The 21,757-nt window shown below is 65.4% G+C and overlaps 1 protein-coding gene across 1 annotated transcript; it reads left to right on the top strand.

Moving 5' to 3' along the window:
• Window positions 1-297: 297 nt before the first annotated feature.
• On the top strand, window positions 298-20,141 carry GNA11 (G protein subunit alpha 11). The gene is made up of 7 exons (XM_072721854.1): window positions 298-624; window positions 11,174-11,358; window positions 14,205-14,359; window positions 14,892-15,020; window positions 18,202-18,331; window positions 18,463-18,616; window positions 19,785-20,141. Exons 1-7 carry the CDS (start codon window positions 489-491, stop codon window positions 19,973-19,975), a joined length of 1,080 nt encoding a protein of 359 aa, XP_072577955.1. The 5' UTR covers window positions 298-488; the 3' UTR covers window positions 19,976-20,141.
• The last annotated feature ends 1,616 nt before the right edge of the window (window positions 20,142-21,757 follow it).

Raw genomic sequence — 21,757 nt, 5'->3', positions numbered from 1 at the left:
TCCCACAATCCCGGGCGGCCCCGCCCGGCTCCCGGCTGCGCGTCCCCCTTCCCACGTCGGCGCAACCTAACCCGCGGGCGCGCCCGCCGCCACAGGCCCCGCCCCGCCCGCGCGTCGCCCCGCCCAGCGCCGCCGCTAGTCCCGCCCCCTCAGCGAGCGCGCGGGCCGCCGCCTCCTCCCATTGGCCGCGCCGCCCGCCCGTCGGCGCGGTCCCGGCGCGGGTTAGGTTGCGCACCGCTGTCGCTTGGTCGCGGCGGCTGCGGTTGGCGGCGGCGGCGGCGGCGCGGGCGCAGGGCGGCTGGGCGGGAGTGCGCGGCCGAGCGGGGACCGGCGCTCGCAGGCGGCCGAGGCGCACCGGCCGGCCCCGGGGGGCCGAACGCCGAGGGCCAGGCGGGCGCGGCCGGGGCGGCTCCGGGGCCAGGGCCGGGCAGGGGGGCGGCGGCGGCGGCGGCGGCGGGGGCGGCCGGCGGGCGGCCGGGGCCGGGACGATGACTCTGGAGTCCATGATGGCGTGCTGCCTCAGCGATGAGGTGAAGGAGTCCAAGCGGATCAACGCCGAGATCGAGAAGCAGCTGCGGCGGGACAAGCGCGACGCCCGGCGCGAGCTCAAGCTGCTGCTGCTCGGTGAGTGCGGCCGGGCCCGCCGGGCCTCCGCGCCCGCCCCCGCCCCCGCCGGCTGGGGGTCCGCCCCGCCGGTGCCGTCCAGGTGGGCGCTGCCCGCGCGCGGCTTCCGGGGTCTCGGCGGCCGCCCCTGCGGGTGCTCGGGGCTGGCGGGGGGCGCCCCTGCACCCTCCTCGGCCCGGAGCCCCTGCCCCGCAGCCCCACGCCGCCGCCGCCCCGGGCCCTGCGCTGCCGCCTGGACGCCCCTGGCCGCGCGCTCCCCCCCTGTCGAGGCCCGGCCCTCCTACGTGCAGAGTCTGTGCCCCCTCGGCCACCCGCTCCCTCCGGGGTGGGGTGCACGCCCGCGGGCGGAGACAGCCTTGTCCTGCCCTCAGGGCTTCTGTTTCAGGCGCAGGCCAGGGTGGAGGCCCCGCAGGAGCGTTCGCAGGTCCTCCCCGCGCAGCTCAGCTCCGCTCAGCTCCGCTCAGCTCCGCTCACCCCCCTCCGCCAATTCTCTCCTCTTGCCTCCGCGGGGGAGCCGCTCTCCCAGGTCCTCCCCGTCCGCCCGGGTCTCCATCTCCCCCAGGGCACACCTGTTGTAAGGAGCCAGGCTGCCCAGCTGTTGGCAAAGTGCTGTCACCCAGGGGAGGCCTGTGGAAGGACTCCGCCGCCCGAGGCAGGAAGGTCAGGGCGTTTACAAAACAGAAACCCTTGCCCTGCCCGGCCCCTGGGCTCCGCTTCATTCCCGCACTGCAGGGAACGCTGGAAGGCCTTCGGCCGAGGCAGCTTGGATGGGCCCAGGGCGGGCGGAGGCACTGTCACGGAGGGGCGCGCTCCAAGGGCGGCGGGCGGTTTAGAGGAGCCGGGTCTGCGGGTGCAGGAGCCCCGGCGGTGGCCCGGCGGGAGGCCCCAGGTCTTGGTGGGCATGCATCGCTTCTCCTGCCTGCAGTGGCCCTCCGGGACCCTCTGTTTGTTGAAATGCCTTCCCTGTTTGTTTTACTGACACGTTTTGGTTTGTTGAAGAGGGTACAAAATAGGCCAACTTTGCAGAAAAGACAGGCAGGGAGCGGCCTTTGCGCTTGGGGGAGACGTGCAGTGGGTTCTGAGGGGCGTCTGGGGGGGCGGCGCGGCACAGGCTGGTTTTGCAGCGTGCCGCAGACTTCATAACGGGAGGGGGATTTTAGAAGTTCTTGTCACATTGACGATGTTGCCGGCCGGCCTTTGCCTGGGGGCTGCGTGACCCCTCAGGGGCGCCCGCCACCCGGCCTGAACACCCAAGGTTTGGATTGACGATGGGGTTCAAGGAGGCAGGGCAGCAGCTGAGGTTCTGCAGCCTTGGTGTGCGTCTGCAGTCTCCCTGGGTTGGGGGACCCAGCAGGGCCACCTGCTGAATGTGTCTGGTGCCTGCCTGTGGGCGAGGGTGTCGGCAGCAGGAGTACCTGTCTGCAGTCCCACACCGCCACCGCCCTGTGTGACCCTAGAGAGGCACCCGGCCCCCCGCCTGCCCCACGGGGCATCATGCACCTGTTTCAGGGGGTCGTTAAGTTCTCAGTATGGGGGGGCAGATGGGAAAACAAGAAAGGAGTGAGCTCGCAGGTCCAAAATGAAGGTCTGGTGGGAGGAGCTGTCCCTGCTCGGTGGGGGTGCAGGGCACATGCTGGGTTAGGCTGAGGAGCATCCCTGGCCCAACCCACTCGATGCCAGGAGCATCACCCGTCATGACCGCCAGGGATGGCCGCAGATACGGCCTGGTGTGCCCTGGAGGCAGAATCGCCCGTTATCGGCCGTGGGACCTGCCCCCGCCCAGTGCCCCGGGCAGTACACGGCGGCGGCGGGTGCACGGGTAGAGCTGGGGTGTAGTCAGCATGAGTGGCCTTGTCCGCTGTTCCACGACTGCCTACGAAGCGGGTGTTCTCGTGCGTGCGGCGGAGAGCCCTGTGTGTGCACCCGGTACCCGACGTGCGCGTGGACGTAGGGAGCGCCGGCCTCTGGCTCCATGGGCACTGTTGCTCCAGGCTGTGTTCTCGTTAACGTCTTGTCTGCCGGGGCACGGGGTAGAGGGCACGGCTGTGCGGCCCACGCTCCCTGCCAGTCCCGGGCTCCGCCGTCCCGAGGATGCGCTATGGTTCTCCCGTTTGCTGGAACAGAACCCCGAGGTCAGGGGGCTGCAGACCCAGTTCGGAGCTCTTGGGGCGGGGGTCCCAGGCGGGCCCCGCTGGCCTCTGCCTCCCGTGACCTTCTGGGCAAGTCCTTTGCTGTCGTGTGCCTGTCACTTGGTAGAAAACCACGGAGGAGGCCCCTCGTCTGTTCCTCAGGGCAGGTTTCCTCTTTGAAAGTCCAGGTCTTTCCTGGGAACCCTGCTTGCTGGAGGTGCAGCGTGCTGGCCTGGCCCGGCCCGCGCAGCTCTGGGATTTCTAAATAAAGCAGGGCGGTCAGTTCCACAGGCTTCCTGTCGCCTGTGCCGGCCCCCAAAGGGCAGTGAAAAGGCCCGGAATCTGGCCTGGGGTGTGGTGGCCCTGGTGGGAAGGGCGCGCCTCCCAGTGCTTTGAGGTGAAGAGTGGAGCGTGGCCACTGGCTCCTGGCGGAGTCCTCACGCTGCGTCCCCTGCAGCCCGGGACAGCGGGAGCACCCGTGGGTGGTCTCTCGTGCGCCCCTGGATTACCCCTGACCCACCCCGGGAGGTGCCTTATGCCCCTTAAATTTCCTTTTGCCGAAAGGGTCTGCTTTCTCTGGGCGCGGCCCCTGGGCGAGCTGCGGGAGCCCAGAACTGCTCTGAGCCCTCCCTCTCCCTGTTTCCCTGCGCGTAGCTGGAGGACCCAGTGCCTGGACGAGGCTCTGTCTCCCCCTAACCGTGGGGCCCTGGAGCGTGGCCGCCAGGTGTCCCCGTGGCTGGGGCTGGGGCTGGGGCTGGGGCTGGGCCTGCGGCTGGGCCCGCCTCTGAACTCCCATCCGCACAGATGATGGCAGAGCGTCCAGGCTCTGCTCCCTCCCTGCTGGTCGGCTGGTCGCTGCGGTGGGACGTGAGGAAGTGTTCTGCCTTAGATATTTAACCACAAAAGGTTTCACTTTCATATTTTTGTGGTGGAGCCCTGCTCCGTGCAGCCCCGGGAGCACGGCCACAGGCATGGGTGCCTGTGGCACCGGGTGTGGAGTGGCGTGCAGCGAAGCCAGACGGAGCTCAAACGGAGCTCAAACGAGAACTCGGGGCGGGGGAGGGGGTGTTTGTCCCTCTGTGTCCCAGATGGTGCTGGGTGCAAAGTTCAGCCCCGGTGGGCGGGGTGGACGGAGCTGGACTCAGTCGGGAGGAGTGGTCCCATCTCTGGTGCCCTGCCGGGTGCTGCTGTCCGGGTGCTGCTGTCCGGGCCGGCAGTGCGGGCCTGTTACCTGAGGACAGCCGGCCTCAGTGGCTGGCTCGCCTGGGGTCCCCCGGGCCCCCTGACAGCGGGGGCGATGAGGGGTGCTACCCGGGCTCACCTGAGGGCCCACGGAACCGGGATCCCAGGCCTCAGGCATGCAGGTTTGGGGAGTGTGTGCCACCACTCACAGGTGTCCCCAGTTCCCAGGGCCCCGAGCCTCTCTGTCTTCCTGGGTGCCCACTGTATCTGTCCTCTGTCCGCCATCAGGGCAGTCATCCTGGTCCCGCGTGTGGCCGCTCACCCGCCCTGCGGTCTCCTTGTTCCCCACGTTTGGGTCCCCGCCACCCTGGCCCATGAGGCAGAGCTGCCAACCTCAGAAATGAGGATGGGAGTAAGTTGTCGCCACCACACATGTTGCCCTCTGCTCTGTGAGTGGACGGGGACTCCAGGGGACAGCTCACGGTTGCCTTTCTCGTGAGGCCCTCCTGCCAGTGGGCGTGGGGACCTTGTTCTGAGGGCTCCCCGTGGAGCCGATGCTCATTTTGGGGTGAGGCCGTGTCTCCCATCCTCACATCCTTGTCCGACCCGTGGGATGAGGTCCTGGGGCTTGAAGCACTTTGTAGGATTAAGCGTGAGGATGCCATGAAGGCCCTCGGCACACGGCGGGCACTCAGCGGGCAGAGGAGCTGTTTTGTCTCGTCACTACTCTCCCTCCTGGATGCTTTGCACAAAGTCGGGTGTGAACGCAGCTGCGACAGCCCTGGGGGGTGCACGTCCCCACCAGGACCGAGCTGGAAAGTGCTAGAGCGGGGTTTCTGTCCCTGTCTGACCTCCCCAAGTCATGGTTTTCTCTTCTGTGAAGTGGAAATAATCACGGAGGTCTCCTAGGATGATCGTGAGGGTCAGGTGGGGGGGGATGTGAAGCAGGGGTGGGGGGGGCGCCACCAGCATTGTCTGTATCCGACCACACCGGCCGCCCCGTCCCGTCGGCGGGTCCCCGTGCCCCTGGCTCACAGGTGCAGTTCTCCGGAGCTTGGACCTCAGAGGTGGGGGAGCCTCGCTCGCGCCCCGTCACCTTCCCTGCCAGCAGCTGGTGGTGCTGGGTGCACGGGGCGCAGCGTAAACACCGGTGCTCCGGCGGGGCCCGGCGGGAACTGCCCTCGTGCCGGCTGGCCCGGGGCCGGGGCTCCGTGGGGGGGGCTTGGGCTGCTCCCGAGGCCCTTGGGGCAGGAGTGTCCGCGGAGGCACCTGGGGCCCCTGAGGCCCTGGCGGCCTCTGTCCACTTATCCGCGCCTCCGTGGAGGACGGGTCAGTGAGCTGCGCGGGCGGGACCCGGCTCACGGCGTCCTGACTATCAGGGTGCCCTGGGAGGGCCTACGGTGAGACTCAGCATGCTGGGGACAGCAGTGTGACTGAAGGACACCCCCTTAGTCCCCAGGGACGGCCAGTTCCGCCTTTGGGCCTCAGGGCGTCGTGGCGCAGTGGCGGGTGGTGCGTGCCTGCCCCTCGGGGGCCCACTGACCGCCCGGGCATTGGGCTTGTCTCCCTTGGCAGCGTGGGAGCGCCCGCCGAAGCCGTGGAGCCCCCGACCCTCTGTGCTCTCTGACACCTCCCCAGAGGCCGTGGTGATAGTTGTCACTGAATGAATGAGTGAGTAGGGGTGTGTGGTGCCATTTTACATTTTCTCCATCCTGGGGGCGAGGTCGTTGTCCATCTTCGATCTCAGACGTGTCCACACACGCGAGGTCCCTGTTGGGTTTCCAGGAGTCCCGGGCCCGGGGGGTGCTGGGGGTTCCTGGCTTCACTGCCGTCACCCCCGATCATGGGCAGCCTGCCTGCCTGCTCCTGGCGCCCAGGACTCAGTGGCCGACCTGGAGTCCTGGGGCCATGAGACAAGCCCCATCCTTCCTGCCCTGGAGCCCCTTGCCCCCGGCACCCCTCCTGGATCTCAGCCTCCAGGGAGGGCGGAACAGCGGGTCGTCCTCCCACTCGGGCTTCTGCTTTCCCCCTCTTCCGAGGCTCAGCTGGACATAGGGTGGACTCGGCCCTCCTGCTGGTGACGTGAGAGAACACGCCCAGAGGGAGCCTGCCTCATCTGACCCCGTGGGGCCGCTCCCCAGGGGCTCCCCGCTCTTGGAGTAACAAGCAGTAGAGCCCCCTGCCCAGCCCGGGGATGGGAGGACCACGGGGGCTGCTTGACGGGGCCAGCATGTTGGGTCGGAGCCCAGTTCATCCTGTTCATTCATAAAAGCCTTGTGTGGTGCCTTCTGTGAGCGGCCTGGCGGGGGCGGGGCCTGGGGGCTGTGCCCCGCGCAGCGTGCACGCACGGGGAAGAGCAGACCCCAAGGAACAGGGGAGGAACGAGTAGGGCACTGTCTGGAAGCCAGGAAATTGAGTCTCTCTGAAGGAAGCTCCAGTTGTGCTGGGGTGGCTCCTCGAGAGGACGAGCAGTGGGCCGGCCAGGGGACCCCCGGACATGGACCTGAGGCCTCCCACGGCCGGGACCTGGAGCCGCTCGCTTCCCGCTGGGGAGGTGCTGTGATTTCATTACTCACCGCAGGGACCCTCCTGCCAGCCTTCTCTCCACGCCCCCCGGCCCTGGCCCCCACTCCGTGTCCCCCAGGCCTCTGCGTGCCATGCACTGGGTTTTCCCGCTGGGCATGGTCCCCTGGGCCCTGTCGGGCTGCTGCGCGTCTGCCGGGGGTTCTTCGCAGTGCTGAGGAGCACTCCGCACCGTGGCCCGGCCACTGCTGTCAGCATCTGCCTGCGCCCGAGGGACATCTGGGGGAAGCTGCCCTGGAAGTCACCTGTGGGCGTTGGAGGGATGTTGGTCTTCGCTCCGGCAGGCAACTGAGCTCCTGGGGCCAGGGCAGCTGCACCTGCGTGGCGGGCGGGAGGGGGTGCTGGGGCGGCTCTGTGGGTGCAGCGAGGCAGGCCTCCTGCTCTCCCGGTGGCAGCCGTCAAAGGCTTTGCAGCCAGGGCCTGTGAGACCAGCCCCCTTTAGGGGGAGCGTGGCTGAGGGTTGAGGCCGCGCTGGAGGCTGGAGACCGGGCCCAGGGCCTGAGCGGGTCGGCAGGAGAGGGCCTGTGGGAGGCTGAGGACCAGCCAACAGGTCCAGGCGGGCCTTGCCCCCGAGGCACTTCTGGGCAGGTGCACATCGGGTCAAGTGTGTAGCGCTTCCCGGGGCCAGGGATTGTGTCACGGGCCCGAGTCCCAGCTCCCGGGCGACAGACATGGCAGCGGCTCAGCTGGCCCAGGAAGGGCATCTGGAAAACTAACCTGGGTTGCTCTGGCCAGCTCGGCCTTGCCCTGAGCCTGGTCCCCTTGCCTGCCTCCCCCCTGGGCGCTGTGGTGGCCCGGCGCCTCCTGGGCAGTGGGCCTGGCGTGTGCCAGGGCAGAGGGCCCGCGACGGCTCTGCACCTGGCCCCCGGGCTTCCTGCTCTCGACGTTGGCCCAGTGCAGACGCCACGGGAGACACGCATACTTTCCTCCGACAGCCTCACCTCCCTGCACCCACCGCCTCCACACCTGCCTTTCTCTGTCCTTCCTGGCAAAGTGCTGGTGGCCCTGGGAGGGGAGGCCACTGATCGCCCCATTTCCCAGGCACACCAGACAGTGGGCCATGTGGTTCCTTTTTGCTACTCCTCCTTGGCTTTGATTTTTTTTTTTTTAATCATTTGAGAGAGAGAGAGAGAGAGACAGAGACTACAAGCAGGGGAAGCGGCAGAGGCGGGGGGTGGGGGATGCAGACCCCTTGCAGAACAGGGAGCCCCATGCAGGACTCGATCCCAGGACCCCGGGGTCACAACCTGAGCTGAAGGCAGACACTTCACTGACTGAGCCCCCCGGGGGCCCTTGTTAACACATGATTGATGTTAATAGTGTGTAAGTTTTTTTTTTTTTTTTTTTTTAAGATTTTATTTATTTACTTATGAGAGACACAGAGAGAGGCAGAGACACAGGCAGAGGGAGAAGCAGGCTCCACGCAGGGAGCCCGATGTGGGACTCGATCCCAGGACCCCGAGGTCACGGCCTGGGCTGAAGGCGGCGCCAAACCGCTGAGTCACCAGGGCTGCCCGACGGTGTGTAAGGTCAAGGGGGTCCGGCCTGATGATGATCTGATCACGGATGTGCATGAAGCGATGGGCGCACTTAGGTTAGTTAGCACGTCCATCACCACATTACGGTGCCTCTTTGTGCGGGTTTTGCTGCTTCTGGAGCTCAGCCCGGGCTGCGGTCTTGGCTGTGGCTCCTCGGCTGCGAGGGGGCATTAGTGGGGTTTGGTAGGGACCCAAGGGACCTCGGCCATGCCCTGGGTTCAGGACTTCCTGACATCTCCAGGGGCTGAACCCACATTTTAGGCTTTGGTTTTAGGGGAACGCCCTGAGCCGTGGCCCGGCGTCTAGCCAAACGTGAGGCTGCTCCCTGGCCCAGCCTCGAGGGGTCCCCTCACAGACATGCCCCCCATCCCCTCCTGGGGCTCGCGGCCATGCGTCGTGCTGATTGATGCCGTGTGTGTGGTGCCCCCCTCAGCATGTCTGCACGGCCTCTGGAGTGCTCCGGGGGGCCAGGGTTGGGGGGCCGGGTCTCTTTTGCCTTCATTATTTTTTTTAAAGATTTATTTATCTTAGGAGGAGAGTGTGCACACATGATGGGGACAGGGAGGGGCAAGGGGAGACGGAGAGAGAATCTCAAGCTGATGGCACGCTGAGCTCAGAGCTCAGAGCTCAGAGCCCAGCGCGGGGCTGGATCCCTCCAGCTGAAGCCAACAGTGACCTGCCGCGCTACCCAGCTGCCTCGAGTTCGTTTTTAAAAAGCCGGCATGGGGCGGGTCCCTTTCTGCCCTGGCATGATTTTCACTGGGTCCACCCCCAGAGAGTGCCTCCGCCTGGTGTCAGCAGCACCCAGGGGCAGACCCTGGTCAGGGGAACCACATCAGAAATTGCGCGGCGAGTGCGCATGCCCCGCCCGCAGCGTGCGCACGGCCTCGCACTCTCCTGGCCCCGGAGCTCCCCGGGTGTCGGTCGCAGGGAGCAGGTGGCCTCTTGTCACGTTTGTGGCAGAGGGGAGTTGTTTGAAATTGGAAGGATGGGGGACGGCGTGAAGGTAACCGCCTTCCTTGAAGATGGACCCATGGTCGTTTTATTCATCTGGAAGGATCCGCGGCAGTTGGCAAAAGTACCAGAAAGGTGCTGCAGCCAAGGCCCCTGCTTCGTGACGTGGGGTTGTGGCTCGGGTCTCCTCGAGTGTGGTCAGCCCCTCGGATGCGGCCGAGGGCCTCCGGACTGCGGGACAGCGTGGACACGTCTCGAGGCCCCGGTCCATCAAGGAGGCCAGCCGTAAACCCCGGCAGGGAGGCTCCCCACTCGGGCTGCAGTCGTGGGTCCGAGCGTGGGAAGGGTGCCCGCCTGTGGGGCGCTGGAGCTTTCTGGAGCACAGGCCACGTCGCGGGTGTGAGTGGGTGGTATCTGCCTGGGGACACCGCTCAGCCAGTGTATGGACGTGGGGGGACCCGGTGGTGGAGCCGCAGGGGCAGGGCTGGGGGTTCTGGGCCCTGGGAGGAGGCTCCGGGGCTTCAGTCTGTGGGGGCACCAGGCGGCCGCTGGGGGCAGTGCGCTCTTACACTCGGAGGCTCTCTCGCCGTGTAGTGACGTCACCCCATGACGTGGCCTCATGCGACAGGCTATCACCCCGCGGGGTCAGGAGTCTGGCCGTGCAGCTGGGGGTCCTCACGAGGCTGCGGAGCACATGTCAGCCGAGGCTGGAGGAGCCCGTTCCTGCCTCGGCCTCTCCCCGGCACTCGTGAGTGTCCTCCCGGCGTGGCGGTGTCCGCTGCTGTCCCCCTCCGCCAGTGTGGAGCAACCCGCTGTGCCCCTCATGACCTGGTCTCGGAGGTGACACCCCATCCTCTGCCCTACTCTTGGCTGGAAGCGAGTGGCCGAGTCCAGCTTATGCTCCTGGGAGGGGATGGTCTCCAGCCTTTGCGGGGGTGAGGCGAGGTTTGCGGGCATCCCCTCCCCAGCTGCTGGCCGTGTGTGGGGGCTGAGCCAGCGGAGGAGGCAGGCCCGCTGCTTGGCGGGAGAGACTGTCGCCCGAGGGGACCCGGGGCCGCGCTGGGCCAAGCGGGCTGGAGCGGGAGCAGAACGTGCTGCTCGCGGCTCAGGTGGAGCGGGGATGAGGGCGCCGTGGCCCCGTGCCCCTGTCTGGATGGCCTTCCAGGTGACTCTCTGATCCTTTGGATCCCTCGAGGCTGAGGTGGGGGTCAGCATGCTGCCCTGGGAGAGCCCGCTGAGCCCCGCATCCCCTCAGCGCTTGCGGAGGGGAAGGGAGACGCGTAGGTGTCATGTTATGTGTGCCAGGGCAGTGGGCCGGGGTGACAGCAGTGGACGCCCGGGCTGAGGGGGACCTGGGGGCCGTCTGCGTGGGCGTGGGCCATGGGGCTTGGACTGGTCCAGGTGCTGCGGTCACTTTGGCTGAGTGTGGAGTGCTCAGCAGGTGGCGTGATGCTGAGTGGGGGTTTACGAGTTCACTGCTACTGGGGAAGGAGCTTTTGGGGATCATTGTGGGGACAGATTCCGTCCTCAGACCACTCTGGCCGCCATACAGATACCAAACCCTTGCCCCAGAGGAAGATTGGGCCTGGGGGGTCCCCCAGGAGAGGAGTGTGGTTTGGGGGTTCACAGAGACGTCAAGTTAAGCTTGGTGTCCCCAGTGGGCGTGGGAAGGTGGCTTCCCACCAGCCTCCTACGGGGCTGGTGCCGCGTGTGGGGTGCGCCGTGTGGGGCCTAGAGGAGCTGTAGGTGGTCCGCCTGAGTGGTCACGGAGGCAGTGGCACCCGGCGGAGGCTCACGGTCTGGGCCTCTCGGCAGCCTCGGGGCTACTTGGTGCGCGTAGGGGCCGCTCACCTGCTGTGTGGCTAGACAGGACGCTTGGAGTTCCCGCCTGCGTTGGGCTTGGTGCCAGGTGCCCTGCAGACACCACAGCTCCCCACGCTGAGCCTCAGTTTCCCATCCTGTAGAGGGTCGTATGCCTGGGTGCATGACCCAGGTAACACAGGGGACGCCCCTCGCAGAGTGGCCGCCCGCTGGCCAGCTGTGTCCCACACCCCGTCTGACGGCTGAGTTCTTGAGCTCTGACCCCTCTCACCCCCCCACGACCCTCGGCGTTGGGGCCACAGGCCTGGGCCCCGCCTTGTGCTCACGCGCCCTGCTCTGCAGGTACGGGCGAGAGCGGCAAGAGCACGTTCATCAAGCAGATGCGGATCATCCATGGCGCAGGCTACTCGGAAGAGGACAAGCGGGGCTTCACCAAGCTCGTGTACCAGAACATCTTCACCGCCATGCAGGCCATGATCCGCGCCATGGAGACGCTAAAGATCCTGTACAAGTACGAGCAGAACAAGGTGAGGCCTGGGTGCCGTCGGGGGGTCGCTGCCATGGCAGCAGGTGCAGGGGATGCAGCATGGCCTGGCTCCCCTCCCCGTCAGGTCAGGACCTGCCGCCTCCAGCCCCTGCGCCTGGTGTGTCCTGCCATGCCTCAGCCCTCCCGCGGGGTGGCCCCCAGCGCCCCCAGCACCCCGTCCTATGGCGGAAGCTGGCCCAGGGTGCGCAGTACAAGCTCCCGGCCCTCGGTCGGCCCAGCGTCCCGCAGGCCCCGCACACACCGCATCCGATGCTCTGGGGGAGCCCGGGGGTGGGGCGCTTCCTTTCCTTTTTCTTTAGTGATGGCTTGTTGAGACCAAATTCACTCACCGGGCAGGTGTCCCCTTAAAGCGTGCAGTTCAGTGCTTTCTGACACACGCAGCTGTGCAGCCACCACCAGTGTCTAGTCTGGGGACATTCTCATCACCTAAAAGGCAACCCCGTCCCCATCAGCCGTCGCCCCCCCTCCATCCTGGCCCCCCCAAGCTCCCTCCCCATCCATGCAGCAGCCCGTCCTGGACGTGTCACACACGTGGACTCACACCCCGTGGGGCCTCTTGTGTCTGGTTCCCTCCCTGAGCGTCATGGGCTCAGGGTCCATCCCTGGGGTGGCGAGTGGGCGCCTCGCCCTTGTTTGCAGCTGGGGGATGTGCCCGTGGTTGAGGGACACAGTGTGTGTGTCCACTCATCTACTGATGGCCACCTGGGGTGTTTCCAGTGTTTGGGGCATGTGAGTCATGCTGCTGTAACAGTCATGAGCAGGTTCTGTGTGCACCTGTTGTCACTCTCCAGGCTGTGTTCCCAGGTGACCGGGGGGTGGAGGGGGTCACAGGGCTGCTTGAGGTCTGCCCTTGGGAGGAGCTGCTGGCTCACCCTTGCTGCAGCAGCCCCCACCCGTGCACCAGTGGGCTCTCAATGGTGGCCTCCCTTGGCTTTCCTTTTGTAGAAGTATTGGGGGCTGGGATCCCTGGGTGGCGCAGCGGTTTGGCGCCTGCCTTTGGCCCAGGGCGCGATCCTGGAGACCCGGGATCGAATCCCACGTCAGGCTCCCGGTGCATGGAGCCTGCTTCTCCCTCTGCCTGTGTCTCTGCCTCTCTCTCTCTCTCTCTGTGTGACTATCATAAATAAATAAAAGTTAAAAAAAAAAAAAAGAATTATTGGGGGTTCTTATTGGACCCCGGAAGTTTGCCCTGGGCTAGCACAAGGCACCGGAGTCCATGTTTATGCAGTGTGGTTTAAGTGCATCCGGTTGCTCTGAGGCTTAACAAGGTCAGTCGGCCAGATGCTGCTGCGTCTCCGATTGGCACCTGCCCCCCTTTACCCCAGTTCTCAGATGATCAGGGACCCCGTATGGCCTGGCCTTGGGTCGGGGGGCCTGCTGGAGCCCCTTGTGCTCTGAGTCTGGGTTTGTATGGTCTGCTCCACTGAGGCCCTCCCCAGCATCCAGCCCACGTGGTCTAGCTGGGCCGGCGTTTGGACCATCGATGTCCGTCAGCACCTAGAACAACGGTCGCCAACTGTGCCCGCTTTTGTAAATAGAGTTTTATTGGTACGGGTTGCGCCTACTCACGTATCATCCTTGCTACAGCGGCAGGGATGGGCCGCAACCCTGGAAATACTACAGTCTGGGCTTTTGTAGAAGCAGCTCACGGATCCATGATCCTCACGCATCGGCAGTGGGGTTTTCCGGGGCTGCTGTCTGCTTCTCTAGGGCAGACGGAGGGGCAGACGGAGGGGCCGCCGAGGGCTGCAGGCCACGGCTGTGGGGGGAGGAGAGCACCACTCGGAGGCGGCTCCCCAGCCCAGGAGGAGCCTGCTGGCTTTCAGAGCCCAGAGTAGGGCTCCCTTAGTCCCCATTTAGGCTTCTGCCCGGGTGTGTCCTCCCCAGTCCCTCAGCTGGTGGCTGGTGCGGGCACACGGAGTGGCTGGAGGAGAAATGCAGAGGCTCCAGAGTCGTGTGCCCGGGGTGTGTGTGTGTGTGTGTGTGTGTGTGTGTGTGTGTGTGTCTGTGTCTGGAGCATCGCCCAGGGCCTGGTTCCTGAGGAGCCAGCGGGTCTCCAGGCCACGCGGGTCACAGGGTCTCGGGGGCTCCATCACGCTGCTGGTGACAGTTCACCTGCAGCCCCTCCCGCCCCCTCCCCTGGGGGCTGCCTCTGGCTGGTGTCCCGCCCCCCCACCCACTCTCCCTCAGAGATCACTGGGGTTTTGGGAGCCCTGTGCCGGGAAGGGGGTGCAGAGCACACAGACTTCTGAGGTGACGCCCTCGCCTCGTCGGTGAGATGGGGACGGGGAGCAGCTGGCCGGGGTGTGTGTTCCATTGCTCTGTGTGTTCTCTTCTGGGTCCAGCCCTGGGCCCCTTTTTAAATTTTTTTTAAAAAATTTATTCATGAGAGCCACAGAAAGAGGGGCAGAGACACAGGCAGAGGGAGAAGCCGGCTCCATGCAGGGAGCCCGATGCGGGACTCCATCCGGGTCTCCAGGATCGCGCCCTGGGCTGAAGGCACCGCTAAACGCTGAGCCCCCGGGGCTGCCCCCTGGGCCACTTTTTAAAGAGCCTGCTGCTCGATTTTGCTTCCGGTCCCACCTCCTGCCCCCCCAGAGCAGCACCCCAACACTGGGACCCATTGCACCGGGCAGGGCCTAGCCCCAGAGCTGCCCGGTTCTCGGGCTTTGCTCGGGGGACCCCGCCCCGAGGGACGGCCACTGTTGCTCACTGGGCTCCTTCTTGACTTGAGCTCGTGCCTGACGGGGTCAGTGGTCCCCACCCCGTCAGGCACCCCCGGGGCCCAGCCCCTGACGAGCCCATGTTCTCCCTGCCCGGCTCCAGGCCAACGCGCTCCTCATCCGCGAGGTAGATGTGGAGAAGGTGACGACCTTCGAGCACCGGTATGTCCACGCCATCAAGACCCTGTGGGACGACCCTGGCATTCAGGAGTGCTACGACCGGAGGCGGGAATATCAGCTCTCGGACTCCGCTAAGTAGTGAGTAGGGCGCCCGCCCCTCGGGCCCCAGCCAGGCCGCGTGGGGCTGTCGCACGGGGGCTGTGGCGCAGGGGCTCTCGGGCGCACAGGCCGATGCTGGCTTGCTGCTCGGGACAGATGGCCGGAGTGGCGGGAGATGCTCACGGCAGGCGCCTGGCCGGGCCGGAGGGCCGTGGAGCACCTGCCGTGGACTCTGCCCCTGTGCTAAAATGAGACGGTTCGTTTGGGGCCTGGCCAGTCCCCTTCCTCCCGCCGCAGCAGGCGTTCTGGGGCAGCTCTAGGAGCGAGGACCCCAGCGCCGACCTAACATCTGTCCTGTGGCTCCCTGTGCCCTGAGAGCCCAGTCAGGGGCGAGGAGGCCTCTGTCCCATCTCAGGTCCGCCTCGTCCCGAGTCTTTGGAGCCGCTGTGCCCCTGTTGCTGACGCACGGTGCCAGGCCTGTTCCGGCTGCATAGGGGGACCGTGGTGGCCGGGCTGTCCCCTCCCTGCCTTGCATGCTGACCTGAGCAGCCCTGTCCCTGCTGTATTGCAGCTACCTGGCCGACGTGGACCGCATCGCCACCTCGGGCTACCTGCCCACCCAGCAGGACGTGCTGCGGGTCCGAGTGCCCACCACTGGCATCATTGAGTACCCTTTCGACCTGGAGAACATCATCTTCAGGTACCTGTGCCCTGGTGCCCCAGGGCGGCTCCATGCGCTGTAGTGGGGGCCGCTCACACCCCAGCACCTTTGCGCCTGCTGTGAGGACAGCAGTGGTTCACCCAGTCCCAGTCTTTGCTCTTGGGAAGCTTTCAACCCAGGATGGGAGAAGGCTTATAAATAACTGCCACCGAGTTTCGGGGTGAGCCACGTCCCAGTAGTGGTACGCGGGGGGCCTCTGTGACGGGGCCGTGGAGGAGGGAGGGTGCCCGTGTAGATGGGGTAGGTGGTCTGGAGGTGCGGCCAGAGCTGGGTGGGCTGTGGGGCGGTGGAGAGGTCCTGACGGCCCTGGGGGCCTGTGCCGAGAGCCGGGTGACAGATGGTTCCCGGGCTCCGGTGCTGGGGCCCACGGTGGCTGGTGGCACATTGGCAGAATGGGGGGGTTCTCCCTGGGGGCCCAGTCCTCCCAGTTGTGCGGCCGGAGTAGATGTGGTGCCATCCTTGAGGAACGGCCCGTCACTCCGCGAGGTCACGGTGTACCTAGAGCTGCCAAGCGGCAAGGGCGAGCGTGTGTCTCCTGGGGCTGCCGCGACAGAGGACCGCTCGTGGGCGCTTTCAAGCCACAGGTCTGACTTCTCTCCCGGCTCCGGAGGCGGGCGGCCGAGGATCGCTGTGGGCAGGGCTGGGAGGAGGCGTCTGTCCCCTGTGCCTCCGGGCTCCCGGGGGTCCTCGGCCATCCTGGGCGTCCCTCGGCTTGTAGACGCGTCGCCCCATCTCTGCCTCCGTGGTCACGTGGCCTGTCCCCCTTGTGTCCATGTCCAGACGTCCTCTCTTTGTAAGGACACTGGTGACGGGATAGGGCCACTCCATTCTGACGTGACCTCATCCTAACTGATGACATCTACAGTGAACCTGCTCCCGAGGCAGGTCACGTCTGCAGGTTCTGGATGCACTGAACTTGGAAGACACCGCTCAGCCCAGCGCTCCGAGGGCCGGGGGCGGGGGGGCTGTCTGCCGCTGGGAGCCCCCCCCGCGCCGCCCCCACCCTGTGGTGATGCCCTCTGCTCCTCTTGCGTAGGCTCACGCTGGGGAAGGAGGTGATGCCGCCCAGGGCGGGCGTCCCAAAGACCTAGTCAGCTGTGGCAGTTGTCACTGGCTGTGGCCTTCTGCTCCTTGGCCTCAGAGCGCTAGCTCTGAGGAGCACCTGAGGGGACCGCTAGGTGTGCTTTGGGGTGCTCTTTGGCCCGAGACCCACCTGGGCAAGGGACCCCTCCGAGGAGAGAGTGGGGGCGCCGCCAGCCCTCACCCCTCCCTGCCCTCTGCGCACTCTCTCTCGCCCCCCGGGCTCTGTCGGGAGCCCTCGGCGGCTGGCGGCCTCCACCCTGCGCGGTCTGATGGCACATTTTCCGGGTGAGGGTTCAAGGTGTTAGTTTTCTTTCTTTTTTAATGGGACTCCTGATGGGACTGTAGCCTCTGGATTCCAGTGCCCCCCAGCCCCCTCTGCAGGGCGTCTCGTGACCTCAGCCTGACCACGCCACAACCTCTCTCTGCCGTGTCCTCTGCCTGGAAACCTGTCCCCACCTCCCCGGTGCCTCCTCCCCGGTCTGCGCTCTGCTCTGTCGCGGGCCCCCGCCTGCCACTGCTGTTTCTCTGCCAACCCACCCTTTCCTTAGCAGTGCCCCTCCGGGGCGGCTGTGCACCCATGGGGGCAGCCTGGGACGCTGGCACTGAGCTTGTGGCCTGGCCCCTGACTGTCCCAGTGTGTGACGAGATGGGCCCGGTTCCGGGGAGCCTTGTGTGGAGACCCACTCCATACCGGGGAGGCCTCATGCTCCAGAAGGGCAGTGGTCCCAGGTCCCGTCGGCCCCGATGGCATTCCCCAGACAGGCCACAGCTGTCGCTCTGGGCCTAGCAGCCTCGCACGGGGCCCTTGGCCAGCCACCACCCTGCTGTCACCACCCTCCTGTCCCTTCAGTGTCATCCTGGCACGTCTCCCACCCACCTGTGCTTCCTGGAGTCTCCTCTGAAAGCTCCGCCAGGCGGCCCCATTTCTGTTGGCGGTGCCTAGGAATATCCTGAGTGTTAGCCCCCCGACCCTGCAGCCCCCGAGGGGCCCAGTTGCGGGACCCCTGCCCTCTCGGGGCCTAAGGGCCACTGTCCTTGCCTGCTCGTCGTCCTTTTAAATGATGACATCTTTGTTCATCATAGAAAACTGAGGGAATTCACAGGTAGCCAGTGGCAAACCCCTGTGCTGAGTCCACCAGCTGCTCCCTTCCACCGGCTGCTCCTTTCTGCTGGCTGCTCCCCTTGCACAAGCTGCTCCCTTCTACCAGCTGCTCCCTTCCACACTGCTGCTCCCCTCCACCAGCTGCTCCCTTTTCACCAGCTGCTCCCTTCCACCAGCTCCCTTCCACCCTTCTGCTCCCTTCCACTGGCTGTTCCCCTTCTACCAGCTGCTTCCTTCCACTGGCTGCTCCCTTCCACACTGCTGCTCCCCTTCCACCGGCTGTTTCCTTCTACCAGCTGCTCTCCTTCTCTCCTTCCACCAGCTGCTCCCTTCTACTGGCTGCTCCCTTCTACCCTATTGCTCCCTTCCACCCCTCTGCTCCCTTCCACCCTGCTGCTCCCTTCCACCAGCTACTTTCTTGTGCCTGGAAGCCTCTTGTTAGTTCTGTTATGTTGCACGTGCTTCTTGTGTAGGACAGGAAACTGTGCCACTTGCTGTTGCTCCTGGCAACAGGGGAAGCGTGTCACTCTCCGAGCCGCCCCCTTGCAATGCCGAGGCGTGTCCACTGCGTGGATGTCCTCAATATATCTTGGTCTCCCTGTGGCAGATACCGAGGCAGTTTCCTGTGTTCCAGACAGCACTCTGGTGGGCATTTGTGCACGTCGCCCAAATGAGAGGGTGGGTCTCCAGATGGGAGACAGGAGGTCCAAGGATTGGTCTTAGGTCCCATGCTCCCTACAAGTGCTTGGGTTCTGGGACCCCCATAGTCGTGATGTCTCCTTCAGGGGCAGGTGCAGATGCAGCACCACCAGTGTGTGTATCGTGTTCTCCTGGCTCTGACCGATGTGAGAGACAGGGGCTCCCCTGGCTCCAACGAGTGTTGGGGGCCCTGGCAGGTCTCTGGGCCATGCTGGTGGAAGGGTTTTGTCAGAGGGACCCTGGTGCTGAGCCCTATGGGGTTCCTGTTTCCTGTAGGATGGTGGATGTGGGAGGACAGAGGTCAGAGCGGAGGAAGTGGATCCACTGCTTTGAGAATGTGACGTCCATCATGTTCCTTGTAGCCCTAAGTGAATATGACCAAGTGCTGGTGGAGTCGGACAACGAGGTGAGGCACCTTTCTCTGTGTTCTTCCCACCCTGCACCTCTGGGTCCTCCTGATGCTGTGTGGGTTGGGGCCCTGGGGGGACCCCCCTTCCATCTTCCATCCTCCATCCTCCCACCTCCTTCTTCCCACAGAACCGCATGGAGGAGAGCAAAGCCCTCTTCCGGACCATCATCACCTACCCCTGGTTCCAGAACTCCTCGGTCATCCTCTTCCTCAACAAGAAGGACCTGCTGGAGGATAAAATTCTGCACTCCCACCTGGTGGACTACTTCCCCGAGTTCGATGGTAAGCCAGGATGGAGGGATGGGTGGGGAGGCTAGAGCAGAGAGTGGGGTCCCTGCCCCTCTGCACCCGTGTCCTGGTGGGGAGGGCCAGGCGCCTCCAGCACATCCCTCATGCTTCCTGGGCCTCCATGTCTTTGTGATTTGGCGGCTGGGGTGAGGAGGGCGTTTCACGCACGCCCTGATGGAGGCACAGTGTAGGCCGGGGAGCTTCCTGGAGCGCTGATGGCTTCACGGTCCCCCAGCCTTTGACCAATGGAGGGGCCCTTGTGTCCCAAGGGAGAGTGTCCTCTCAGGGAGGGGATGCCTGGTGGTGTGTGCACAGCCCCAGGGGGGATGCACGGAGACACTGCCCCCCAGACCTGGCCCCCTGTTTGCCTACAGCCTGAGTGGGGAGGAGCGAGGCCCTGGGAATGAGTGGGTGAGCCGGGACCCTCTTCTGCTCCCCACTTAGCTTGAGCTCTACAGAAGGCTGAGCGCTGACCATCCTCACCTCCTTTCTGGCCCCCCTCCCATGTGAGCACCAGCTGCAGCTGCTGTCTCTCGGGACACAGGACCCTGGGGCAGTCTGGGCCTGGCCACTGCCTCCCTGGCAGCTCGGTCCCAGCTGGTGGAGGAGCATCGGGGACCTGGCTGTGGCCCCGGGAGACAGCAGCTGTGCCCATGTGTGGTGTGCACAGGGGAGCGTAGGGCCGTGTGCGTGTGCGTGTGGGCACCTGTGTACATTCAGTAGTGGTGTTTGGGGGGATGTGGTAACACAATGGGATGAGATGGGGCCGGGCAGGAAGGTCGGCGCAGTTTGGAGGTGGTGGGGGTGTCTGATGTGGGCTGCAACTGGCGGAGAGGCAGAGGGGCCACAAGGGGAACAGGGCCCAGAGTGGAGGCTGCCTGATGCCGGCCGAGCTGCCACCTCGGGAGACCCCCAGCTCGCCTCCAGGCCGGTGGTGTTGCTCGGGGGGCCGGTTGCTCAGGGGCGGCAGGAGGAGCTGCCTTTGCTCGGCCGGCACCGGGCCCACCCTCAGTGGACGTCGTCTGCACCTGGCAAGTGTCAGTGTGTGCACGGCAGGTGTCTGTGCACACTGTGGGGGGGTCGTGTGTCCATGCTTGGGGGTGCGCTCGCTCGGCAGGTGCAGGCCGGCCTTGCTCACCCGCCGCTGCCTCCGCCTCCCCAGGGCCGCAGCGGGACGCCCAGGCCGCCCGGGAGTTCATCCTGAAGATGTTTGTGGACCTGAACCCCGACAGCGACAAGATCATCTACTCCCACTTCACGTGCGCCACCGACACGGAGAACATCCGCTTCGTGTTCGCGGCCGTCAAGGACACCATCCTGCAGCTCAACCTGAAGGAGTACAACCTGGTCTGACCCGGCCGCCGCCGCCGCGCCCAGGAACAGGGACCGCCGCCGGGCGGGGGCCTGCCTCCGGTGCCGAGCCCGCCGCGGCTCTGCCCGCCCCGCCCGCCCGGCTCTGCCCGCAGACGAGTTGATTTTGTTTTCATATTTTTAACAAATGGTTTTTATTTCACAGTTATCAGGGGACGTACGTCTTTCTTTCTATACACCTCGTGCACCTTCTCACCTGTGTCAGCGGCGAGGCCGCCTTTTCCTGGCCTTGACTTGTGGCTCGCTTTTTTCTATTAAAAAAAAAAAAGGAAAAAAAGAAAAAGAAGGAAAAGGAGACAAGAGCAGCAGAGACGAGACACATGAGCGCACCGCGCCCCCACTGCAGGCCCCGCGCCCGGGCCGGCGGCCCCCCGGCGCTCAGCGGGGACAGAGCCACCCGCCGGCCCCCTCCTGCGCTCCTGGCCAAGGCTGGGGACTGTGACCTCTCCTCTCGCTCCCTAAGTTATTGACATCCCGGACTCCAAGAAGTGGGGGTGGGTGGCGCCCCCCGCTGCCCGCCCTGGGAAGTGCCTAACCTTTTTTTTTTCTTTTTTTTTTTGGTGAGGAAACAAAACGCAGTGTGTGGGCTCCCTGGGCCTGGGGGCTCCCCTGCCTCCCGCAGGCTGCTGCCCAGACACCCCCGAGGGGCCGAGGGTGCCTGCTACACCCGGGGAGCCAGGAGCAGGGCCTCTGGGATTGGGAGTCGCTTTTGATTTGTTCTGTTTGGAAACCGATTTGAAAATCGTGGGGGTGGGGTGGGGACGTTTTCAGAATATTCTCAGGTGTGTCCCCGAGAGGCAGAGAGGGGAGTCGCCCGCTGTGGTGGTACCAGGCATGGCCCCAGGCGCAAGGCCTCACTCCCACTCCTATCCCTTCTGCCCCCAAACCCCCTGTCGTCCCCCGCCCCCGGGAGGTGAGCACGCAGCACGAAGCGCACTTTGCCCAGAGCCACGGAGGGCCGGCGGGAGCGGGCACCGCGGCCCCGGGTGGCTTCCAGGCCTGGCCACGTCCACGGCCGCGCACTGAGCCAGAGCCACGGGCCTTGCCTGGGCCCCCTCCTTCCGAGGGGCTGTGGGGGTGGGAACAAGCGGGGGCTGCTTATTGGGGGCAGTGGCGTTTTCATCCGATGTGGACTGAGCACTACAGTGTTTTTCTGTGGGTTTGTTTTGTTTTGTTTTGATTTGCACAACGTAGCGGGAATGAACTGCCAGTGATGCCTTGGACCCGCCCACCACATCTGGACGCTGCATGGTCGCCGTCGGCCGCTGCGTGTTTGGGCCGGCAACACAGTGGAAACAAGTCGGGATCCACCCGGATGCTGGTCCCGTGTGTCCGGCCGCCTCCCTCCGCTCTCCTGACGCACAGGCCCTGCTGCTGAGGGGGGCCCGAGCCGGGAGGGGTTCTGTGGCCACCACAGGGAGCCTCTCTGGGGTGGGGCGGCTACATTCCTGGCCATCAGCCCTCTGTGGGGGCAGAATGGTGGGGGGGGCAGCTTTCTGTGCCAGTTTCCCCTTGGGGTCTCTACCCAAAGGGCCCTTGTGCCAAGTGTCTACACGAGAGGGCGTGTGCCGCAGCCTCCGGGCGCACCCTCCGTGCCAGAGCAGATGGTGCTGCTGGCGGTGGGCCTGCCGGGGGAACTTGGGGTCCTCGCAGGTGGGCATCTCCATGTCTTTGGCCCTGGGGGGCGGTGACAGGAGCATGCGGGCCTGGGCGCCCGAAGTATTCTTTCCGGAGGGAGAAGTGTGCCAAGCACCTCACAGCCAA

The sequence above is a fragment of the Vulpes vulpes genome, chromosome 9 (assembly GCF_048418805.1).
Source record: "Vulpes vulpes isolate BD-2025 chromosome 9, VulVul3, whole genome shotgun sequence".
In the NCBI taxonomy this organism is placed as follows: Eukaryota; Metazoa; Chordata; class Mammalia; order Carnivora; family Canidae; genus Vulpes; species Vulpes vulpes.
This window is presented reverse-complemented; position numbering and strand designations above follow the sequence as displayed.

Excerpts from the sequence above, each read along its gene's own strand:
- GNA11 (XM_072721854.1), top strand. The coding sequence starts at position 489 with ATGACTCTGGAGTCCATGATGGCGTGCTGCCTCAGCGATGAGGTGAAG. Across the intron at positions 625-11,173 it reads GCTCAAGCTGCTGCTGCTCG|GTACGGGCGAGAGCGGCAAG; the intron begins GTGAGTGCGGCC and ends CCTGCTCTGCAG. Across the intron at positions 11,359-14,204 it reads ACAAGTACGAGCAGAACAAG|GCCAACGCGCTCCTCATCCG; the intron begins GTGAGGCCTGGG and ends GCCCGGCTCCAG.